This window comes from Heptranchias perlo, chromosome 10 (genome assembly GCF_035084215.1).
Source record: "Heptranchias perlo isolate sHepPer1 chromosome 10, sHepPer1.hap1, whole genome shotgun sequence".
Taxonomy (NCBI): domain Eukaryota; kingdom Metazoa; phylum Chordata; class Chondrichthyes; order Hexanchiformes; family Hexanchidae; genus Heptranchias; species Heptranchias perlo.
Genome location: NC_090334.1, coordinates 2,382,832 through 2,408,319, shown reverse-complemented (window position 1 = coordinate 2,408,319; position 25,488 = coordinate 2,382,832). Strand labels below are relative to the sequence as shown.

Genomic DNA, 25,488 nt, shown 5'->3' with positions numbered 1-25,488 from the left:
AGGGTGATACTAGGGATGCAAAACTGGTTATGAGGAGGGACGAGATACTGGGACTATCTCCACTGGAGCAGAGAGGGCTGAGGAAATTTAATACAGGTTTTTAAAATTATGAAGTGCTTTGATAGGGTGAATAGGGAAAGAATATTTCCTCTGGTTGGGTGGTCAGTAATGAGAGAGGTCATCAATTTAAAATAGTTATTAGGAGGGGGGGTTAGGAGAAATGTCTTTATGCAGAGTTGTTAGAGCATGGAATGCTTTGCCACAAGAAGTAGCTGAGGCAGAGGTCATTGCCCTTTTAAGGGAAAAGTGGATAAATATTTGAAGCAGCGGAAGATGCAGGATATGGAGAGCATGGCAGTGGGATATATCATTTTGGATTTCTGGCACAGGGACCATGAGCTGTAAACTTCTATGGCTCTACTTAATAAATCTCAGTAACAACCAGCCACAAAAAACTGTACCAACCTTTGCTCACACCCTTCAGGCTTCCAATGCAGTCTGGTTCAACATTTGGCTAAATCAACCACTAACTTCCCCATAAGCACTATGCCTTATTTCATGTATCCTCCATACCCTCCTGAGACAAAGGCTTCACTAATTTTTCAAAAAATCTGCTTTTACTGCATTAAAGGAGAAGGTACTTTCAGTGAAAGTGCATCATTGTATCATAGTAGGTACAGCACAGGTGGTGATCATTTGGCCCATCGTGCCTGTACTGGCTCTTTGAAAGAGCTATCCAATTAGTCCCATTCCCCTGCTCTTGCCCCATAGCCCTGTAAATTTTTCCCCTTCAAGTATTTATCCAATTTCCTTTTGAAAATTATTATTGAATCTGCTTCCACCACCTTTTCAGACATCACATTCCAGATCAGAACAACTCACTGCGTAAAAATATGTTTCCTTACGTCTCCTCTAGCTCTTTTGCCAATCACCTTCAATCTGTGTCCTCTGGTAACCGACCCTTCTGCCACTGGGAACAGTTTCTCCTTATTTACTCTATCAAAACTATTCATGATTTTGAATACCTCCATCAAATCTCCTCTCAGCCTTCTCTGTTCAAAGGAGAACAACCCCAGCTTCTCCAGTCTATCCACATATCTGAAGTTCCTCATTCTAGTAAATCTCTTCTGCACCTTCTCTAAGGCCTTGACATCCTTCCTAAAGTGTGGTGCCCAGATTTGAACACAATACTCCAGCTGAGGCCTAACCACTGTTTTATAAAAGGTTTAGCATAACTTCCTTGCTTTTGTACTCTATGGGCTCGATTTTAGCGGGTGCGTTCCTGGCGTGGGGGCTCCGAAAATCGGGGAATCCCGGAGCGGGTCGGGAGCCCGGCTCCAACCCGCCCACTTCCGGGTTCCCCAGTGACGCGCGCGCACAGCCCCCGCATGTGGGACTCCCGCAGGCAATTAAAGCCGGCGGGGTGCCACTTAAAAGTATTTATTCTGCTATTTCAGGTCGTTAACAGACCTGATTAAGGAGATATTTCAGGAGGGGTGGGATTTTACAAACAACTGGGACTGTTTCCCGTACTGGGGGAAACACTCCCAGTTCAAATGGACGTGTTGCAGCCATCAGCCTGTGGCAGCTGCAAAGGTCCATTTGACAGGTTGGGGGGGGGGGGGGGGGGGGGGGGGGAGATCCTCACTCATTGCAGGAGGCCACTGTCACTTTGGACAAAGTTTGGCCTCCACCACCCTCCTCCTAACAATCAAATTCACCAACTTGCACACTTACCCAGGGTCCAGAGACATGTACCTACCTTGATGTACATCTTCCGGATGGGGGCCGCCGTAGCTGCAGTCATGACCTCCTCGGAGGGCGAACAGCATCACCAGCCTCGTCGGCCACGCCGTCCACCTCTGACACGTGGAGCTCCACAACACAGTGCTGTGACACATCCACCTGCACAGCAGGAGGGAGAGCAACCGCAGAGAGAGATGCGTCACAGAGGGCACTACCCTCACCACAGGGTCCACAGACCAAGGCTCAGCTTCCTGGACCTCCCTGAGCAGCAGTGCACACGGAGGCTCAGTCACTCGACATGTAGTCGTGGACATCTGCAGCCTCCTTCATGCCGAGCTGCTCCTGGCTGGCCCGAGCACCATCTTCTTACCTGTCGCTGTCAAAGTCACCACTGCCCTCAACAACTTCTCCTCCGCATCTTTCCAGGGTGCCACCGGGGACATCGCCAATGTCTCAGTCGTCTGCACAAAAGAGCCCTGCAAATACACCTACACCCACTCTGCAGTGACACAATGGGTGGCATCAGGTGTGGGTCTTCATTGTGATCCTCAGGAAAGGGCATTATTGCACAAACCAGACAAGATTCGCAAAGACGTGGCAGTAGTGGTGCCAATAGAATATGTGATGTGAGTTGGTCAGAAATTAAATATAAGTAAAAACCATGACAAACCCTCAAACACCCTTGTGCATCCCCTTCATGCTCACGACACGTTTGCCTTACGCTTCCTACTGCACATATGTAATGCATGCCCTGTGACTGCAGCACAGGTAGTGGCAGGTTGAGTGAGGCTGACCGTGAAAGAGATGCATGAGAGGGTGAGTATGAGATAGAGCCATGAGATTGTATGAGGATTGGGTTGAGTGGTAGTGGCGGGATGAGTACTGGCGAGTTGAGTAAGTGCAGGTAAGATGAGGATGAGGTTTGAGTGGGTGTGAGGGGTGATGTGACAGAGTAGTGTTGGCAGTGCAGAAGGAGATGTGGGGTGGGCGCGGTGAAGTGGCAGACTGAGTGTAGGGGAATGAGTAAGTGTACTCACTTTGGCTGACCTACTGAGGTCATTGGAGCGCCTCTTGCACTGTATGCAGGTGGGCGATATGTTGGTGGTGCAGGTGACCTCCTCTGCCACCTTGAGCCAGGACTTCTTGGTGGCAGAGGCAGGCCGCTTCCTCCCGCTCGCCGGGGGGCAGATCTCTGTCCTCCCCCTCACCCCATCCAATGATACCTGGAGTGAGGCATCATTAACCTGGGAGCAGCCTTCCCTCTGGGCTGCTCCATGCTGTAATTTTTTCTATTTGTTGCAGCATCTGTCAGTGGAGGACTGCCCCTTTAAATAGAGCTCCTCCAGCTGACAGACCTTACTGCGCATGTGCAGCCCGCCCGCCGCACAGCTCAGCAGCGGGGAACCTGGAAGAACAGGTATGTGGATCCAATCAGCCTGCGATCGCGCGCGGGGCAGACTGATTTCACCGGGCGCGTTACCCACGCACCCAATAGACCCCCCGCCACGAGCCCGCCGCCCTGCTAATATCGAGCCCCATGTTTCTATTAATAAAGCTCAGGATCCCACATGCTTTCTTTTTTAAAAAAAAAAGCTTTCTCAACTGGTTTTGCCACCTTCAAAGATTTGTGTATGTGCACCCAAAGGTCTCTGTTCCTGCACCCCCTTTAAAATTGTACCATTTAGTTGTTATTGCCTTTCCTCATTCTTCCATCCATGCCTTTGTTACCTCTAGACTCGACTATTCCAACGCTCTACTGGCCAGACTCTCACGTTGCACCCTCCATAAACTTGAGCTCATCGAAAACTCTGCTGCCTGTATCCTAACTTGCACCAAGTCCCATTCACCCATCACCCGTGTTTGCTGACCTACAGTATCCAGCAATATCTCGATTTTAAAATTCACATCCTTGTTTTCAAATCTCTCCATAGCCTTCCCCCTCCCTATCTCTGTAACCTCCTCCAGCCCTACAACCCTCCAAGATCTCCGTGCTCCTCCAAATCTGGCCTCTTGTGCAACCACGATTTTAATCGTTCCACCACTGGCGGCCGTGCCTGCAGCTATCTAGGCCCTAAGCTCTGGAATTCACTCCCTAAACCTCTCCGCCTCGCTCTCCTCTTTTTTATTCGTTCATGCGATGTGGGCGTCGCTGGCGAGGCCGGCATTTATTGCCCATCCCTAATTGCCCTAGAGAAGGTGGTGGTGAGCCGCCTTCTTGTACCGCTGCAGTCCGTGTGGTGACGGTTCTCCCACAGTGCTGTTAGGAAGGGAGTTCCAGGATTTTGACCCAGCAACGATGAAGGAACGGCAATATATTTCCAAGTCGGGATGGTGTGTGACGTGGAGGGGAACGTGCAGGTGGTGTTGTTCCCATGCGCCTGCTGCTCTTGTCCTTCTAGGTGGTAGAGGTCGCGGGTTTGGGAGGTGCTATCGAAGAAGCCTTGGCGAGTTGCTGCAGTGCATCCTGTGGATGGTACACACTGCAGCCACGGTGCGCCAGTGGTGAAGGGAGTGAATGTTTAGGTTGGTGGATGGGGTGCCAATCAAGCGGGCTGCTTTGTCCTGGATGGTGTCGAGCTTCTTGAGTGTTGTTGGAGCTGCACTCATCCAAGCAAGTGGAGAGTATTCCATCACACTCCTGACCTGTGCCTTGTAGACGGTGGAAAGGCTTTGGGGAGTCAGGAGGTGAGTCACTCGCCACAGAATACCCAGCCTCTGACCTGCTGTTGTAGCCACAGTATTTATATGACTGGTCCAATTAAGTTTCTGGTCAATGGTGACCCCCAGGATGTTGATGGTGGGGGATTCGGAGATGGTAATGCCGTTGAATGGCAAGGGGAGGTGATTAGACTCTCTCTTGTTGGAGATGGTCATTGCCTGGCACTTATCTGGCACGAATGTTACTTATGAGCCCAAGCCTGGATGTTGTCCAGGTCTTGCTGCACGCGGGCTCGGACTGCTTCGTTATTTGAGGGGTTGTGAATGGAACTGAACACTGTGCAATCATCAGCAAACATCCCCATTTCTGACCTTATGATGGAGGGAAGGTCATTGGTGAAGCAGCTGAAGATGGTTGGGCCTAGGACAAGTCGGAGGGGTTGCACCTGAACCAGAGCGGGACAAATATCCTTGCGGGGAGGTTTGCTAGCACTGTTGGGGGGGGGGGTTTAAACTAACTTGGCAGGGGGATGGGATACAGAGTGGAGCTACAATAGGGGGTGATGTGCAGCCAAATATAGAGAAAAAAAGTCAGCTTGGAAGACAGGGCAAATATGTGAGGGCAAGGCTGGATGGCATCTATTTTAATGCAAGGAGTCTTGCAAATAAGGTGGATGAACTGAAGGTGTTGATAAACACATGGGAGTATGATATTGTTGCTGTCACAGAGACATGGTTGAGGGAGGGGCAAGACTGGCAGCTCAATATTCCGGGGTACAGAATCTTCAGGCGAGACAGAGGGGGAGGTATAAGAGGAGGGGGGGTCGCAATATTAATTCAAGAATCAATTACTGCCATAAGGTGGGATGATATATTAGCAGGTTCCTCTAATGAGGCCATATGGGTGGAGCTTAAAAACAAAAAGGGGGCAAGCACTTTGATGGGAGTGTACTATAGGCCCCCAAACAGTCAGGGGGAGATAGAGGAACAGATATGTAGGCAAATCTCAGAAAATTGTGCAAATAATAGGGTAATAATAGTGGGGGATTTCAACTTCCCCAATATTAACTGGGATACTCAGAGTGTAAAAGGCTTAGAGGGTACAAAATTCTTAACGTGCATCCAGGAGAGCTTTTTGAGCCAGCATGTAGAAAGTCCTACAAGAGAGGGGGCGGAACTGGACCTAATTCTAGGGAATGTGGCCGGCCAAGTGGAAGAAGTGCTCGTAGGTGAGCACTTTGGTGACAGTGACCATAATTCGGTGAGATTTAAGGTGGTCATGGAAAAGGACAGGGAGGGGCCGGAAATAAAGGTTCTAAATTGGGGGAAGGCCGATTTTAATAGGATAAGGCAGAATCTGGCCAAAATGGACTGGGATCAGCTGCTTGTAAGAAAATCCGCATCGGAGCAATGGGAGTCTTTCAGAAGGGAGATTGAGACCATACAATGGCAACATGTTCCCGTAAAGGTCAAGGGTGGTTCCAAATACTCCAGGGAACCTTGGATGTCAGGGGATATACGAGAATGGATTAGGGAAAAAAGGAGGGCTTTTGGCAGATACAAAAGGCTAAAGACGGAGGAAGCCCTAGAGGAGTACAAAAAGTGCAGGGGGATACTTAAAAAAGAAATTAGGAGATCAAGGAGGGGCCATGAAATAACACTGGCGAGCAAAATAAAGGAAAATCCTAAGATGTTTTATAAGTATATTAAGGGTAAGAGGATGACTAGGGAAAAAATAGGGCCCATTAGGGACAAAAATGGCAATCTGTGTGTGGAGCCGGCAGATGTAGGAGGGGTTCTAAATGAATTTTTTGCATCTGTTTTCACTATGGAGAAGGACGATGTAGACATAGAAATACGGCAGGGGGACTGTGATATACTCGAACATATTAACATCGAGCGGGAGGAGGTATTGGCGGTTTTAGCAGGCCTAAAAATGGATAAATCCCCAGGCCCGGACGAAACGTATCCCAGGCTACTGTGTGAGGCAAAGGAGGAGATTGCGGGGGCTCTGACACATATATTCAGAACCTCTCTGGCCACAGGGGATGTGCCAGAGGACTGGAGAACCGCTAATGTAGTACCATTATTCAAGAAGGGGAGTAGGGAAAAACTGGGGAACTACAGGCCAGTGAGCCTAACATCAGTGGTAGGAAAATTATTGGAAAAAATTCTGAAGGACAAAATTAGTCTCCACTTGGAGAAGCAAGGATTAATCAGGGATAGTCAACATGGCTTTGTCAAGGGAAGATCATGTCTGACTAATTTGATTGAATTTTTTGAGGGGGTGACTTGGCGTGTGGATGAGGGTAACGCAGTGGATGTGGTATACATGAATTTCAGTAAGGCCTTCGATAAAGTCCCCCACAGGAGACTGGTCAAGAAGGTACGAGCCCATGGAATCCAGGGTGCCTTGACACTTTGGATACAAAACTGGCTTAGTGGCAGAAGGCAGAGGGTGATGGTCGAAGGTTGTTTTTGTGACTGGAAGCCTGTGGCCAGTGGGGTACCACAGGGATCGGTGCTGGGTCCCTTGCTGTTTGTGGTCTACATTAATGACTTGGATATGAATGTAAAAGGTATGATCAGTAAGTTCGCTGATGATACAAAGATTGGTAGGGTGGTAAATAGCGAGGAGGATAGCCTCAGTCTGCAGGACGATATAGATGGGTTGGTCAGATGGGCGGAACAGTGGCAAATGGAATTTAACCCGGAAAAGTGCGAGGTGATGCACTTTGGAGGGACTAACAAGGCAAGGGAATACACAATGAATGGGAGGACCCTAGGCAAGACAGAGGGTCAGAGGGATCTTGGTGTGCAAGTTCACAGATCCCTGAAGGCGGCGGAACAGGTAGATAAGGTGGTAAAGAAGGCATATGGGATACTTGCCTTTATTAGCCGAGGCATAGAATATAAGAGCAAGGAGGTTATGATGGAGCTGTATAAAACACTGGTTAGGCCACAGCTGGAGTACTGTGTGGAGTACTGTGTGCAGTTCTGGTCGCCACACTACAGGAAGGATGTGATCGCTTTGGAGAGGGTGCAGAGGAGATTCACCAGGATGTTACCAGGGCTGGAGCGCTTCAGCTATGAAGAGAGACTGGGAAGATTGGGTTTGTTTTCCTTGGAGCAGAGGAGGCTGAGGGGGGACATGATTGAGGTGTACAAAATTATGAGGGGCACAGATAGGATGGATACTAAGGAGCTTTTTCCCTTTGTTGAGGGTTCTATAACAAGGGGGCATAGATTCAAGGTAAAAGGCGGGAGGTTTAGAAGGGATTTGAGAAAGAACTTTTTCACCCAGAGGGTGGTTGGAGTCTGGAACTCACTGCCTGAAAGGGTTGTGGAGGCAGGAACCCTCACAACATTCAAGAAGCATTTGGATGAGCACTTGAAATGCCATAGCATACAAGGCTACGGACCAAATGCTGGAATATGGGATTAGATTAGACAGGGCTTGATGGCTGGCGCGGACACGATGGGCCGAAGGGCCTCTATCCGTGCTGAAAAAAAAAAGACACTGCCCTGAGGAACTCCTGCAGTAATGCCCTGGGGCTGAGATGATTGGCCTCCAACAACCACTACCATCTTCCTTTGTGCTAGGTATGACTCCAGCCATTGGAGAGTTTTCCCCCGGATTCCTATTGACTTCAATTTTACTAGGGCTCCTTGGTGCCACACTCAGTGAAATGCTGCCTTGATGTCAAGGGCAGTCACTCTCACCTCACCTTTGGAATTCAGCTCTTTTGTCCATGTTTGGACCAAGGCTGTAATGAGGTCTGGAGCCGAGTGGTCCTGGCGGATCCCAAACTGAGCATTGGCGAGCAGGTTATTGGTGAGTCAGTGCCGCTTGATAGCACTGTCGACAACACCTTCCATCACTTTGCTGATGATTGAGAGTAGACTGATGGGGCGGTAATTGGCCAGATTGGATTTGTCCTGCTTTTTGTGGACAGGACATACCTGGGCAATTTTCCACATAGTTGGGTAGACGCCAGTGTTGTAGCTGTACTGGAACAGCTTGGCTAGAGGCGCAGCTAGTTCTGGAGCACAAGTCTTCAGCACTACAGCCCATGTCGGGGCCCATAGCCTTTGCTGTATCCAGTGCACTCAGCCGTTTCTGGATATCACGTGGAGTGAATCGAATTGGCTGAAGACTGGCTTCTGTGATGGTGGGGATATCGGGAGGAGGCCGAGATGGATCATCCACTCGGCCTTTTTTTTTGCACTCACGTGCTGCACTCCGCCATCATTAAGGATGGGGATGTTTACAGAGCCTCCTCTTCCCGTTCGTTGTTTAATTGTCCACCACCATTCACGACTGGATGTGGCAGGACTGCAGAGCTTTGATCTGATCCGTTGGTTGTGGAATCGCTTAGCTCTGTCTATAGCATGTTGCTTCTGCTATTTAGCATGCATGTAGTCCTGAGTTGTAGCTTCACTCGGTTGGCACCTCATTTTTAGGTACACCTGGTGCTGCTCCTGGCATGCTCTTCTACACTCCTCATTGAACCAGGGTTGATCCCCTGGCTTGTTGGTAATGGTAGAGTGAGGAATATGCCGGGCCATGAGGTTACAGATTGATATATAATCAAGAAAAGCAGTGGTCCTAGTACCAACCCCTGGGAATACTACTGTATACCTTCCTACAATCCGAAAAACAACCGTTCACCACTGCTCTCTGTTTGCTGTCTCTTAGCTAATTTCGTATCCACGCTGCCATTGCCCCTTTTATTCCATGGGCTTCAACTTTGATGACAAGCCTATTAAAGACACTGGTTCGACCACAACTAGAGTACTGTGTCCAGTTGTGGTCTTTAGGAAAGATGTGAAGGCCTTAGAGAAGGTGCAGAGGAGATTTACTAGACTGATTCCAGGGATGAAGGACTTTAGTTTTGTGGATAGACTGGAGAAGCTGGGATTGTTCTCCTTGGAGCAGAGACTGTTGAGAGGAGATTTGATAGAGGTATTCAAAATCATGAAGGGTCTAGACAGAGTAGATAGAGAGAAACTATTCCCAATGGGGGAAGGATGAAGAACCAGAGGGCATAGATTTAACGTGATTGGCAAAAGAACCAAAGGTGACATGAGGAAAAACTCTCTAATGCAGCGAGTGGTTGGGATCTGGAATGCACTGCCCGAGGGAGTGGTGGAGGCAGATTCAATCATGGCCTTCAAAAGGGAACTGGATAAGTACTTGAAAGGAAAAAATTTGCAGGGTTACAAGGGTAGGGCGGGGGAGTCTGACTAGCTGGATCGCTCTTGCATAGAGCCGGCACGGACTTGATGGACTGAATGGCCTCCTTCCTGCTGTAACCTATGATTCTATGTGGCACTTTATCAAACACCTTTTGGAAGTCCATGTACACCTCATCAACCGCATTGCCCTCATCAACTCTGTTACCTCATCAAAAAACTCAATCCAGTCAGTTAAACATGATTTGTCTTTAGCAAATCCATGCTGGCTTTCCTTAATTAATCCACTCTCGTTCAGGTGACTGTTAATTCTGTCCCGGATTATCATTTCTAAAAGTTTTCCCACCATCAAGGTTAAACTGACCGGCCTCAGTTGCTGGGTTTATCCTTACACCCTTTTTTGAACAAGGGTGTAACATCTGCAATTCTCCAGTCCTCTGGCACCACCCCTGTATCGAAGGATGATTGAAAGATTTCCACCCTTACTTCCCTCAGCAACCTTGGATGTATCCCATCCGGACCTGGTGACTTATCTACTTTAACTGTAGCCAGCCTTTCTAGCACCACCTCTATCAATTTTTAGCCCATCCAGTATCTCCACTACCTCCTCTTTTACTGTGGCTTTGGCATCATCATCATCTTTGGTAAAGACAGATGCAAGGTGCTCATTTAGTACCTTGACCATGCCCTCTGCCTCCATAAGTAGGCCTCCTTTTTGGTCCCTAATCCCCACCCCTCCTCTTACTACCCATTTACTGTTTACATGCCTATAGAAGACTTTTGGATTCCCTTTTATGTTGGTTACCTGTCTATTCTCATACTCTCCCTTTGTCCCTCTTATTTCCTTTCTCACTTTCCCTCTGAACTTTCAATATTCAGCCTGGTTCCCACTTGTATTATCAACCTGACATCTGTCATACGCCCCCTTTCTCTGCTTCATCTTACTCTATCTCTTTTGTCATCCAGGGAGCTCTGGCTTTGGTTGCCCTACCTGTCCCCCTCATGGAAATGTACCTGGACTGTAACCGACCTATCAACTCCTTAAAGGCCGCCCACTATTCGATTACAGTTTTGCCTGCCAACTTTTGATTCCAATTTACCCGGGCCAGATCCATTCTCAACCCACTGAAGTTGGCCCTCATCCAATTAGATTGCTCCTTATCCTTTTCCACAGCTAATCTAAACCTATGATCACTGTTCCCTAAATGTTCCCCCACTGACACTTGCTCCACTTGGCTCACCTCATTCCCCAGAACCAGATCCGGCAATGCCTCCTTCCTCGTCGGGCCAGAAACATACTGGTCAAGGAAGTTCTCCTGAACACACTTTAGAAATTCTTCCCACTCTCTGCTCATTACACTATTACTGTCTCAGTCTATATTAGGCTATAGTCCCCCATTATTATGACTCTATGGTTCTTGCACCTCTCTAATTTCCCTGCAAATTTGTTCCTTGATATCCTTCCCACTAGTTGGTGGCCTATAGAATACACCTAGTGTAAAAGCACCTCTAACCAAATAGATTCTGTCCTTGACCCCTCCAGGACATCCTCTCTCTCCAGCACGGCAATATTCTCCTTAATCAATACTGCCACCAGCGCCCCCCCCTCCTTTCTTTCCTGAACATCTTATATCCAGGAATATTTAGAATCAATCCTGCCCTTTTTTGAGCATCTTTATTTCTCGAAATGATAGGGTCCCTCCGTGGTGCCCAGAATACATCATATTAATTGATGGAGAAAAGCAGGGACACCCCAGTGATGTCAACTAACAACATCCCCATGGAGTAGACTTGACATTTTATCAAGAATTAACAAAACAGCCACCAGAAACACAATGGGCATAAGTACAGTATATTGAAAATACTCACCTCTAGTTACCTTCTTCTTTAACCATTTTAACAAACAATTTATTGCATTTTACTTTTGATGAATGCGGGTCTTTGCTTTTACTTCTTTCCATTGTAGCATCATCGTCTATGCTAACCGAACAATACTTAGAATTCAGTCCATTGTTACATTACAACATTCTTCCTACATTACAACAGTGACCACTTCAAAAGTACTTCATTGGCTGCGAACCGCTTTGTGACGTCCTGAGATCATAAAAGGCGCTACATAAATGCAAGTCTTCCTTTCTCTTATACAGCAATATCCAGCTTGCATCCCTGTGGTAGGGGAACTCTGGATCAGCTAGAGGATGGTCCAAAGTTGAGGACTTCATTAAAATGAATGGGGTCACTGTGGGATGCAGATTACATCACTAGACTCACTGACATCAACAGAATGGTTCTGAAGGGAACAAGGCCTTAAATGACAGGTCTCTGATGCGCCACAAATATATTGTGTGAAAATTAAATATGAGATTATTTTTTTCCCCCACTCTTCCTTACCTGTTTTGCTCCCTTAGGTCTACCAAGTTTTACTAAACAGAAAACAATGCAACAAACCAATTTCAAAACCAAAATGTTTGGATTTCAAACTATATAAAATGTTTGTAATGGTTTCAAAAATATTATATCCAATATTAAAGATGAGACCTACAAAACTTTGCATCGGGAAAATGAATTGACTGTTAAAAGTATGAGGTGCATGTCTTTCACTTAATTCAAATTGATGCAGGTTTTTCCATTAATAAATGAGCAACATTCAGCAAAAGCACCAGGATTCGCTCGAGTTTTCTCCTTTAAGTAAAAGCCGAATATAGTTGCAACAAAAAGTTAAGCCAGAACTGAATAAACTTAAACTTACCAAGCTTCCAAGAATTTATCTGTGCTAGGCTTTGGCTCCAAGGTGAGACGTTTTTCAAACTCAAAGCTGTGTATGGACCTTAACTTTCTTAACAGTGGGACATCCCGATCTAGTTGTAAAGTCTCAGAACGCACCTTCACAGGGGAGCCCAGACTTGGCCCGTTTTGAGGCCCATTTCCAGCACCATGGCTGTTCTCTTCCTCTGTAACACCCTGCATTTCCAAAGAAAAATGTTTTACTGCATCTGACATAGGCCACAAAGGGTGGCTGAGGGCCACCAATAAACTAATCTTTTCCAGTCACCCACTTATCCTCCTTTCTTTCCCTTTTGTTACTTTATCCTTTCTCTTCGCAGCCCATTTGGCCGTCCAATTACTTAGTGAGTGTAGTGTCTTTTTTTTTAAAAAAAAATTCCTTGTGCTATAGATTTCATTTTTAAAAGTATTCCAGATAAGATGTTAAACTGAGGCCCCGTTTGCTCGGCAATATTCAAAGAGCAAGGGAGTTCTAGTTAATATTCATCTTTCAATCAACCCCATTAAAACAGATTATCTGATCATTAGCTCCTTGCTGTTTGTGGGATCTTGCTGTGCCCAACTTGGCTGCCGGGTTTCCCTATATTGCAACAGTGACCATACTTCAAAAGTAATTCATTGGGGGCTGTGAAGCGCTTTGAGACGTCCTGTTTGTGGGACCTTACTGTGCGCAAATTGGCTGCTGAGTTTCCTACATTGAACAGTGACTACACTTCAAAAGTACTTAATTGGCTGTAATGATGTGGAGATGCCGGTGATGGACTGGGGTTGACAATTGTAAACAATTTTACAACACCAAGTTATAGTCCAACAATTTTATTTTAAATTCACAAGCTTTCGGAGGCTTCCTCCTTCGTCATTTTCACATCGTTCACCTGACGAAGGAGGAAGCCTCCGAAAGCTTGTGAATTTAAAATAAAATTGCTGGACTATAACTTAATTGGCTGTAAAGCATTTTGGGACATCCTGAGGTCATGAAAACTGCAATATAAATGCAAGTTCTTTCTTTCTTTAAAAAAGCATTTTACAAGAATGTAGAAAAAGCTTGGGGCAAACTGCACAAAAATTGAGATCTGCAACTGTTCTGAATTTAGTCTACCCTACTGAAACACCAAGCAGGTCTGTGAGATGCAATGATAGTGGATAATTAAGTTTAAAAAATGATTTCTTGCTATCTCTGTGTTGTTCCATCACCATTAACCAATGATCCTGGAAGTCTTTCTTCCAGATTTTCTGACCATACTGATGATAAACAGCTAATCTTTCAATAGAAGCCTGGCTTATTTGAGGTTGTCTCCTATTCATTATTCTTGCCCCAGGGTTTTGCGTGGATTCTGCTTTGTGTTGTTACATAAACTGCTGGCTTTAAAAAAAAACCTTAATTGCTACTGTAAATGAAATCACTTTTAATGTTTATGCAGTGATTATTCTTGTTTTAAACTACAGTTTTAGCCTCATCACAACGTGGCTAGAAGTATTATCAATGGTTTTTAAAGTGGTCGAGTTACCGGAAATACAGGCTGTGGGAGGATCGGCAATAAATCTGTAAATAAATCGGTGTCAGATGAAGCCAAAATCTACTCATTTCAATGTTAGAAATGCCATTTTTAAAATAAAAGTTGCAGCTGTATCACATTTATTACGGAATAAACATCTAGATTTCCACATGCTGTGGTTAAAATTGGAACAAAATTAAAAGTTTAATACCTATGCCCACAAAAATGTCCCTGTTAAAATGAGTAACTTTAGGCCGGTTAATGTATGACCGTAAAGAAACCAGCCGATGCCTTTATTACTTGCACTTAATACTCAGGATCTCCACGGAGTCCTCAGATTAAGCCTGTGAGAGGATAATGCCGGCCTTTCATTTAAAAAAAATTGTCTTCATTTTCATAACCTAATAATTAAAGCACGTAATAACTAAAAACATCCACATCAACCAGGTGTCCTATTTTGCCATACGTTGATAGCCGATCTCTTTTGTAATTGTTCATAAGGAAATCAGAGGATATGCTATTTTATAACTACAGGATGTCGCACCATGTAGCGCACAATGTATTACCAAGGCCACTGGTTTATGGTTGCTATTGTACCTTCGCGCTCTTCCCATGGAAGAGGCTGATTAATAGCCTGACAGGGTGGCATTGTTCTTGTTTTCATATCATCACACCCCTCCCATGGAGATTAGTGTGAAGTAGTGGAAGGACTTGCAGGCTGATTAACAGTCTGACAGGCTGCAATATGAACACTCCTTCCATAGCCGGCTGGTTTATGGTGACTGAATATATCAAATTCCATTTTTATTAAATGGCATCTAGATCTTTACTAGTACATTGGCGACTGAATTCTGTGGTTCAGGCCATTTTTCCATGAAACCGGTCAATAGCCTTAATTACTGTATTGTTTCTTTACCTAGGAATTCAATTTTCTCTCTCCTTTTTTATTATAAAAGCCTTGCAGAGCAAGATGGTAGGCAACACGTTACCAGGATCAGGCAGAGAAGGGCTGTCTGTGAGGTAATAGCAAACACAAGGGAGCGAGCAGGTGGCGGTTAGGGTTTCAGGCTGGACGGGAACAAGGCGTTGGCGGTCAGGAAGGCAGAAGGGGCAGTGCTTCTGGATTAGGTATCTGGCCAGCAGTAGATGCTGCTGCTGGATGGATGGATGGACGGACAGATAGATTACACACACACACACACACACCACACACACACACACACACACACACACACACACACACACAAAGGGGCTAAGTGGATAGCTCATTTAGAGACCCAGCATCGTTGTCATGGACTGAATGGCCTTATACAGTGCTGTACAATTCTACAGTAGCTTTATTCTCCATCCAGCTGAGCTTTGCCTGACCTTGGATCTTTCAATGCTTACATTATGTGAAAATTTTAAAAGTTTCATTATCCAGTACTGAAATCCTTGGTAATGAAAATATAAATTTGTACAAAATAAATAAATTATGAATCACGCAGCTAATTAAGATAAAAGACTGACTTGCATTTATATAGCGCCTTTCATGACCTCAGGACGTCCCAAAGCGCTTTACAGCCAAAGTACTTTTGAAGTACTGTTATAATGTAGGAAAACTTGGCAGCCAATTTGCCTGATCAAGAGCAAGATCCCAGTAGCAGCAATATGATGTGACCAGATAATCTGTTTTAGTGATGTTGGTTGAGGGATAAATATTGGCCAGGACACCGGGGAGAACTCCCCTGCTCTTCTTTAAATAGTACCATGGAATCTTTTACATCCAGCTGAGGGCAGATTGGGCCTCGGTTTAATGTCTCATCTGAAAGTCGCACCTTCGACAATGCAGCACGACCTCAGTACCACACTGGCATATCAGCCTGGATTACGTGCTCATTGTCTCTGCAGTGGGACTTGAACCGACAATCTTCTGACTCAGAAGACAGAGTGCTACTATTGAGCCAAGATAAAAGCACAATTTCACCTATTCAATCATCATAAGTCAATGACCTTGATAATTTATTATACATTACATTGCATTAAATAGTGTATCCTGCAATTTACCACAAGCAATGTCACAGAAGATCCACTAGCAATAAAATTGTTTCTGTTCTAGGTGTCGCAGACATCTAGGTTTATTGATTTTCTTATGCTCATAACAGTGGATTTATGTTCTACAGAAAATAAGTTCCAGCTCAGATGGTAAAGGGTCATTATCTTCTTGACCTCAAGGGTGGTTATATTAGGGCAGAGTACTGGCCAAAAGGTTGAAGTTCTAACACTGCTCTTAGATATTATTTTATTAAAAGTCTGGATAAGAGATCATTCTATGAGAGGCAAAAAAAAAAGTCTCACTGAAGTTGGCTTCAGTTTCCTCCCGGTCAACATAGACATCTCTGGGATGTCACTAAAGTTGAAATGTTTCTTATAGAAATGTTGAATCCAGTTCTCCTAGACAACAACCTTTAAAAGCAGATACAATATAGTAATTATTCAAATATTTTTCAAAACCAAGAACAATTTCCATGGAAACTAAAGGAGACTAATCTTGTATTTCAGGGCAACTAAACAGAGTTGAATTCTAATTTGATCAGTCCCTGGAAACAAATGACCAATTACTATGCAATATGAGAAATTCAGAGCTTATGACCAACAATCTAATTATGGTTCTTTAACATAGTAGAAAATTCATGCTGAAACCATTACACGATGAGCTCTACATGCTACAACTGGGTTAGTCCTGGCAAATTACTTCATAAAATTGTTAGTGATTCTAGATCTTTAAAGATTCCTATATTTAATAAGAAACATCAAGTCCAATACAGATACAAGCAGGAAAATGGAAAACATCATCAATATGAAAATAGCGACAAAGATTCTTGGTGCCATTTAGCCCTTTGCTCTGGTTTTCCCCACTTTTTTCACCCGATGCCTACTTTTGCTTTCAGCTCCATGCCCTGTCATCTCCCCTCTCCCCCTCTCCCCTTCTACCCCCTCTATGACCATAAGAGTTAGGCAACAGCACTGTGATGCATTCTCTGCAATTTACTAGAGCTTAGTAAAACAATAGTTTCATGGTGCTGGAATGCTGGCAAAGCCCTGTCTTTGACTTTATTAATCTCTCATCATGACAAATGTGTGGAAACAAGTCTTTTAATCTGACAAATGTGAATCAGGGGGATCTAAAAAAAAGGGGGAAAAAGAAGCAATTCCATGTCCAAATTCATCCCAAACGCTTAAAGGTATTATTTGAACAACGACGTAGACTTTCAGTCTATAGGCAACTTGGCAAAAAGTGGGTACCATTTCTGTGGATTTGGCAATCTATATGCGAAATTAATGGTTATTGGATTTTTATAAAAAGCAATGAAACCCAACTACATCAACATGAAATAAAAAGGGAGAAAACATTTAGACAATCTGCTTTTAGAACAATTTGCCCTATTTTACCTCCTGTTTCCTGTCTTAATGCATTGCAATGGCATTGACAGCAGTTGATTCTGGAAATGCTTGGACTACAGGTGGAACAAATGAGTTCACAAGATTTGTAATGTTTTAACAAATACTCAAAACTTGGTTTTCATATCTTAACTCAAATAAAATGAAAATGATTTTGCTCCTAAGAACAGTTTTGAAGAACTGATAAGGAAAACCAAACTATCTTTAATCATCCATCCCTACATCTTATTCACATTCAAATGCCAAGGCTTGAACGGCCAAATCTCAGATTACTATTTTTGCTTTATTTCTCTTACCTACTTCAGTAAACCAATGCCCTTAAACTCAATTATATATAAACCAGTAGATGGTGAGGGGTGAACTGCTGACATCTACACCTATTAGCCCCGAACTAACACTGGGTTTTATACTAGTGGCAAAGCAGCAACAGCACCGACAAGCTCCAGATCAATAAGGTAGTCCAAGTACGTCAATGATTCATCTCAGTCGCTATTCTGCATAATCTATACGCAAGATCTTTTCTTTCTTGCTTGCCCTTGAAAATAGCCAGTGCACACCAAGGTAAACTATCTGCACTAATGAGGATCACTGGTAAAAGCATAAAACTACGATCTAAAGGACACATCCTATAATGACTACGATTGGAGGGGGAAAAATTGCAGGGCTATAATAGGGTCATTTCCACACGAGAACACAGTTTAGTGTCATTTTCATAAAAGGTGGTAAGCAGGAATACAATAATTTGTATATAACATTATGGAGTCTATTACATCCTATAATTTCCTCCAACTAAATATTGGGAAGACCGAAGCCATTGTCTTTGGTCCCCGCCACAAACTCCATTCCTCTACCTGGCCACTGTCTGAGGCTGAACCAGACCATTTACAACCTCGGCGTTTGACCCTGAGATGAGCTTCTGACCACATATCCACTCCATCACCAAGAGCGCCTACTTTCACCTCTAACATCGCCCTGCCGCAGCTCATCTGCTGCTGAAATCCTCATCCATGCCTTTACTTCTAGACTTGACTATTACAATACTCTCCTGGCCGGCCTCCCATCTTCCACCTTCCATAAACTTGAACTCATCCAAAACTCTGCTGCCCAAATTCTAACTCGCACCAAGTCCTGTTCATCCATCACCCCTGTGCTCGCTGACTTACATTGACTCCCGGTCTGGCAACGCCTCCATTTTAAAATTCTCATCCTTGTTTTCAAATCCTTCCACGGTCTCCCCCCTCCCTATCTCTGTAACCTCCTCCAGCCCTACAACCCGCCGAGATCTCTGCGCTCCTCCAATTCTTGCATCTTGCACATCCCTGATTTTAATCGCTCCACCATTGGCGGCCGTGCCTTCAGCTGCCTAGGCCCTAAGCTCTGGAACTCTCTCCCTAAACCGCTCAGCCCATCTACCTCTCTCTCCTCCTTTAAGACGCTCCTTAAAACCTACCTCTTTGATCAAGCTTTTGATCACTTGTCCTAATATCTCCTTATATGCCCCAAATTTTGTTTGATGACCGCTCTTGCGAAGCGCCTTGGGACCTTTTACTACGTTTAAGGCGCTATATAAATGCAAGTTGTTGTTGTTATTATTATTATAATAAATTCTACCACCCTTATTTAATACGCTAAACCCAATTTACCTTACAGCCAGCCATCTTCATTTTGTTCCTGTTGATGTCCATTTCTTCCCAAACATCCTTCTCTCCAACATAAGGAGCTTGTGGGTTATGGGATCCTTGCATTCCTGCCATCCTTTCAGGGAAAATTATGCCTGGAATAACATTCTCACCATCGCTGAGCTGTTCATCCTGCAGTACCTCATCAGTGTTTTCCTTCATCAGATCTCCTGGCACCAGTGATGCATTAGCAATTCTGTCAAAACACAAGTGAGATACTTTATGCAGTCTTACTTTTCAAGGGAGCAAAAGAAAAATTTCAATTTCCAAAATTAATTTTAAAAATTATTTCTCTTGACTGCAAACTTGTCTGACAAAAAAAAGATAGGTTAGATCTTATGACGACCTGGTGGAAGCAGCTTCAATAATAACTTTCAAAAGGAAATTGGTTATGTACCTGAAAAGGGAAAAATTCACAGGGCTATGGGGAAAGAGATGGGGATTGGGGTTAATTGGATAGCTCTTTCAAAGAACCAGCACAGGCACGATGGGTCGAATGGCCTCCTTTGTGCTGTAAAGTTCTAGGATCCTCTCTCAAAAAGCTGTCTTATAACTTGCTTTTTGTATGAATTACATCAATGACTATATGGATCTTCTATTACGTAGGGAGATACTGCAACCGGTCACTTATGCTGAACAAAATCTGCTTTCCAAAAACACATCCCACCTGATGCTATGTTCCTGTAATCACTTAGTGATTAGTGTAGGTCAGTTGTAGTCCTTATTTTAGTGACATTTCCTCATTGCTAGAAGTCTACTGCCTCAGCTGTAATAATTATTTGTGCACCACTAGCATATGAATAGATAATGACACTGCTAACGGGCAGCTAACAGTCTTTAGCTGGTTAATTGTAAAGAATCCTGAGGATGACTCTGAGACTGCACAGCTAAGAGACTCCTCTACGTTCACCAGCAGTTTAGGCAATGCTCCACTCTGAATGTTAGTTTTACGTCCAGAGCCATTAAAGCACTAACATTCTGAGCAGCACACCGGGGAGGAGAGGCTGAGCAACTATTTTCTTATCTGCTTGAAGTGCCAGTGAGTACTGAGCAGCACGGTACACTTTATAGATCAAGGTATCAGCAGAACACATTGGGGATCTACCCTATGATACACTGATCAGTTGGTTATAGGGATCAATTCAATTATAAACAGAATTTTACTGAATATCAGAATCTTATATTGAAGTACTGTATCTTGTGACCAAGAAATGTATTTTTCAGCCAAAGGTAAATGAGCAATACCTCAACAATTATAGCGCCAGAGCAGGTGGAGTTCAAGGCAACAACAGGCACAGGAAAGGGTCAGTTGACCACACTATCACATTTTTCCTATTGTGGGATAGCAACCGGAAGAGAGTAAATTTGCTGGGGAAATATGAGATGACTTTTCCTGTTTAGAATCATAGAAAGGTTACAGAATGGAAGGAGGCCATTCGGCCCATTGAGTCCACGCCAGCTCTATACAAGAGCAATCCAGCTAGTCCCACTCCCCCACCCTATCCAAGTAGCCCTGCAAATTTTTTCCTTTCAAGTACTTATCCAGTTCCCTTTTGAAGGCCATGATGAAATCTGTCTCCACCACCCCCTCGGGCGGTGCATTCCAGATCATAACCACTTGCTGTGTAAAAAAGTTTTTCCTCATGTCACCTTTGGTTCTTTTGCCAATCACCTTAAATCTATGTCCTCTGGTTCTTGACCCTTCCGCCAATGGGAACAGTTTCTCTCTATCTACTCTGTCTAGACCCTTCGTGATTTTGAATACCTCCATCAAATCTCCTCGCAACCGTCTCTGTTCCAAGGAGAACAACCCCAGCTTCTCCAGTCTATCCACGTAACTAAAGTCCCTCATCCCTGGAATCATTCTAGTAAATCTCTTCTGCACCCTCTCTAAGGCCTTCACATCTTTTCTAAAATACGGTGCCCAGAACTGGACACCGTATTTTAGAACTACGGTGTCCAGTTCTGGGCACCGTATTTCTAAAATACTCCAGTTGTGGCCGAAGCAGTGATTTATAAAGATTCATCATGACTTCCGTACTTTTGTACTCTATGCCTCTATTTATAATGCCCAGGATCCTGTATGCTTTTTTTAAAAACAGCTTTCTCAATCTACCCTGCCACCTTCAACGATTTGTGCACATAAACCCCTAGATCTCTGTTCCTCTACCCCTTTTAAAACAGTGCCCTCTAATTTATATTGCCTCTCATCGTTCACATGAGGCAGAGGGGATGGCTGAGGTACTAAATGAGTACTTTGCATCTGTCTTTACCAAGGAAGAAGGTACTGCCAATGTCTCAGTAAAGGAAAATATAGTTGCGATGCTGGATGGGCTAAAAAATTGATAGAGGTACTAGAAAGGCTAGCTATACTTAAAGTAGATAAGTCATCCAGTCCGGATGGGATGCATCCTAGGTTGCTGAGGGAAGCAAGGGTGGAAATTGCGGAGGTACTGGCCATAATCTTCCAAACATCCGTAGATGTGGAAGTGGTGCCAGAGGACTGGACAATTGCAAATGTTACACCCTTGTTCAAAAAAGGGTGTAAGGATAAACCCAGCAGCTATAGGCCATTTTAACCTCAGTGGTGGGGAAACTTTTAGAAACGATAATCTGGGACAGAATTTACAGTCACTTGGACGAGGGTGGATTGATTAGGGAAAGCCAGCATGGATTTGTTAAAGGCAAATCGTGTTTCACTAGTTAGAACAAGTTATCAACAAGAAATCAAAGGATCTAATGTCCTGGCTATTCAAATGGCTACAATCTTAGAGTAAGATTTTTCATCAGCCAACAAAACGATTTACTTTTAAGCAGCTTCAGTTGCATGGTGGTTTAACAGACTCTGCCACATAATGGCAAGGCACAGGATTATGCCTGCAATTTCCCCATTTTGGGATTGTGATTGGGGGAAAGGCTAGCCAGGATGCTTAAAGAGATTGTGAAAAAACCAAGAGGGCACATTGTGCACTTCTTTGTAGCTGCAACAAAAGTTATTGATTGTGATTTGGGACCAAAATCACTCAGTTGGCAAGAACTGGTATGTTGGACAAGATCATTTAATTGAGCGGGTGGGGGGGGGGGCACGGTGGGGATGAGAAAAATTTAGAAAGCCAAGTCAGGGAAAGAGTTTGTTTTTACTGCTAAATATATAAAATAAAACTACTCGGGTTTCTCTGCTTGCAGGAACGTATCGTTAATCATACAGTGTATATGGGAAGCCGAGAATTTCGTGGATAGCCCATTTCAGGAAGTGGTCACCCCGCAGCTAAAGAGCTTTCAAGAGGAGAAGGAGTGGGTGAGCAGAAGACAGTCTGGGAGAAACACATAGGAAGTGCAGGAATCCCCTGGGAATGTGGCACTCACAAATTGATATTAAGTGTTGAATACCAGTGAGGGTGCTAACACCTCAGGGGAGTGCAGTCAGGAGCAAACCTACAGTACTGTGGGAGAATCGGCTGCACAGGGGAGCAAAAGAAATGCAGATATTATAGGGGATTCGATAGTCAGGGGGATAGACGGGCGATTCTACAACCACCAACCTAAGTCCCGCATGGTGTGTTGCCTCCCTGGTGCCAGGGTAAAGGACATCACTGAGGGTACAGAACATTTTGAGGGGGGGAAAGGAACAGCCAGAAGTCATGGTCCACGTGGGAACCAACGACATAGGAAGGGAAAGGGTTGAGGTCCTGCGGTCAGAGTTTCAGCTGCTAGGGAGGAAGTTAAAAAGCAGGACCGCAAAAGTAATCTCTGGATTAGAAACATAGAAAATAGGAATAGGAGTAGGCCATTCGGCCCTTCGAGCCTGCTCCACCATGCAATATGATCATGGCTGATCCTCTCAATATCATATTCCCATTCTCTCCCCATACCCCTTGATGCCTTTTGTGTCTAGAAATCTATCTAGCTCCTTCTTAAATATATTCAGTGACTTGGCCTTCACAGCCTTCTGTGGTAGAGAATTCCACAGGTTCACCACCCTCATTGAAGAAATGTCTCCTCATCTCAGTCCTAAATGTCCTACCCGTATCCTGAGAATGTGACCCCTTGTTTTAGACCCCCCAGCCAGGGGAAACATCTTCCCTGCATCCAGTCTGTCTAGCCCTGTCAGAATTTTATATGTTTCAATGAAATCCCCTCTCATTCTTCTAAACTCTAGTGAATACAGGCCGAGTCAACCAATCTCTCGTCATACAACAGTCCTGCCGTCCCAGGAATCAGTCTGGTGAACCTTCGCTGCACTCCCTCTATGGTAAGTATATCCTTTCTTAGATAAGGAGACCAAAACTGCACACAATACTCCAGGTGTGGTCTCACCAAGGCCCTGTATAACTGCAGTAAGACATCCTTGCTCCTGTACTCAAATCCTCTTGCAATGAAGGCCAACATGCCATTTGCCTTCCTAATTGCTTGCTGCACCTGCATGTTTGCTTTCAGTGACTGGTGTACAAGGACACCCAGGTCCCTTTGTACATCAACATTTCCCAATCTATCACCATTTAAATATTACTCTGCCTTTCTGTTTTTCCTTCCAAAGTGGATAACTTCACATTTATCCACATTCTACTGCATCTGCCATACTCCCAGTATGGAAATAGGAGGATAGAACAGATAAATGCTTGGCTGGAGCAATGACGCAGGGGGGAAGGATTCAGATTACTGGGGCATTGGGACCAGTTGTGGGCCAGAAGAGATCTGTACAAGATGGACAGGTTGCACCTCAACAAAGCTGGGACCAATGTCCTTGCAGGGAGGTTAACTAGTGCTGCAGCAGAGGGTTTAAACTAATTTGGCAAAGGGATTGGCGTCAGGATGAAGCAGTAGCGAGGAGAAACAATGTGCAGAGAGATCTGGGAGGGACAAGTAGCACTAGACTAAAGAATAGTTCAGAAATAGAAGGGACCAGACAGGAGGCAAATGCAAGTCAGTCTAAGATGAGTTTGGAGTGCATGTGCATAAATGCATGTAGTGTGGTAAATAAGGTTGGTGAGCTGCAGGCTATAGAGATAGTAGATGCATTGGTTGTCACCTTCCAAAATTCTATCGATTCTGGAATGGTTCCTGCAGACTGGAAGGTAGCAAATGTAACCCCATTCTTTAAGAAAGGAGGGAGAGAAAAAACAGGGAACAACAGACCTGTTAGCCTGACATCAGTAGTAGGGAAAATCTAGAAATTATTATAGAGGATGTGATAACAGGACACTTAGAAAATAATAATAGGATTTGGCAGAGTCAACATGGATTTATGAAAGGGAAATCATGTTTGACAAACCTATTGGAGTTCTTTGAGGATGTAACTAGTAGAATAGATAACGGGGAACCAGTGGATGTGGTGTATTTGGATTTTCAGAAGGCTTTCGACAAGGTCCTACACAGGTTAGTGAACAAAGTTAGAGCATATGGAATTGGGGGTAATATACTGGCATGGATTGAGAATTGGTTTACAGACAGAAAACAGAGAGAAGGAATAAACGGGTCTTTTTCAGGTTGGCAGACTGTGACGAGTGGGGTACCGCAGGGATCAGTGCTTGGGCCCCAGCTATTCACAATCCATATCAATGATTTGGATGTGGGGACCAAATGTAATATTTTCAAATTTGCTGATGACATAAAACTAGGTGGGAATGTGAGTTGTGAGGCAGATGCAAAGAGGCTTCAAGGAGATGTAAACAGGCTAAGTGAGAATGTGGAAAAATGTCAAGTTATCTACTTTGGTAGGAAAAACAGAAATGCAGAGTATTTTTTTAAATGATGAGAGTTGGGAAATGTTGATGTTCAAAGGGACCTGGGTGTCCTTGTACATGAGTCATTGAAAACTAACATGCAACAAGAATTAGGAAGGCAAATGGTGTGTTGGCCTTTATTACAAGAGGATTTGAGTAAAGATGCCTTACTGCAATTATATAGGGCCTTGGTGAGACTTGGAGTATTGTGTACAATTTTGGTCTCCTTACCCAAGAAAGGATATACTTGCCATAGAGGGAGTGCAACGAAGGTTCACCAGACCGATTCCTGGGATGGCGGGATTGTCGTATGAGGAGAGATTGAGTAGACTAGGCCTGTATTCTCCAGAGTTTAGAAGAATGAGAGATGATCTCATTGAAACATACAAAATTCTTACAGGGCTCGACAGGGTAGATGCAGGGAGGATGTTTCCCCTGGCTGGGGAGTCTAGAATCAGGGGTCACAGTCTCAGAATAAGGAGCTGGCCATTTAGGACTGAGATGAGAAATTTCTTCACTCAGAGGGTGGTGAATCTTTGGAATTCTCTACCCCAGAGGGTTGTGGAGGCTCAGTCATTGAGTACATTCAAAACAGAGATCGATAGATTTCTAGATATTAAAAGGCATCAAGGGTTTTGGGGATAGTGCAGGAAAATGGCGTTGAGGTCGAAGATTAGCCATGATCTTGTTTAACGGCGAAGCAGGCTCGAGGGGCCGGAAGGCCTACTCCTGCTCCTGTTTCTTATGTTCTTATGTGCTAAGTTG

The 25,488-nt window shown here is 44.5% G+C and overlaps 1 protein-coding gene across 2 annotated transcripts in view; it reads right to left on the bottom strand.

Moving 5' to 3' along the window:
- ttbk2a (tau tubulin kinase 2a) overlaps positions 1-25,488 on the bottom strand; it is a 224,498-nt gene that overhangs the window by 49,196 nt on the left and 149,814 nt on the right. For both annotated transcript variants that reach the window (XM_067991120.1, XM_067991121.1), the window contains exons 11-12: positions 18,965-19,196; positions 12,350-12,561 (exon numbers count right to left, since the gene is read on the bottom strand). In XM_067991120.1, the coding sequence (XP_067847221.1) occupies positions 12,350-12,561; positions 18,965-19,196 (444 nt within the window). The remainder of the gene's footprint in view (positions 1-12,349; positions 12,562-18,964; positions 19,197-25,488) is intronic.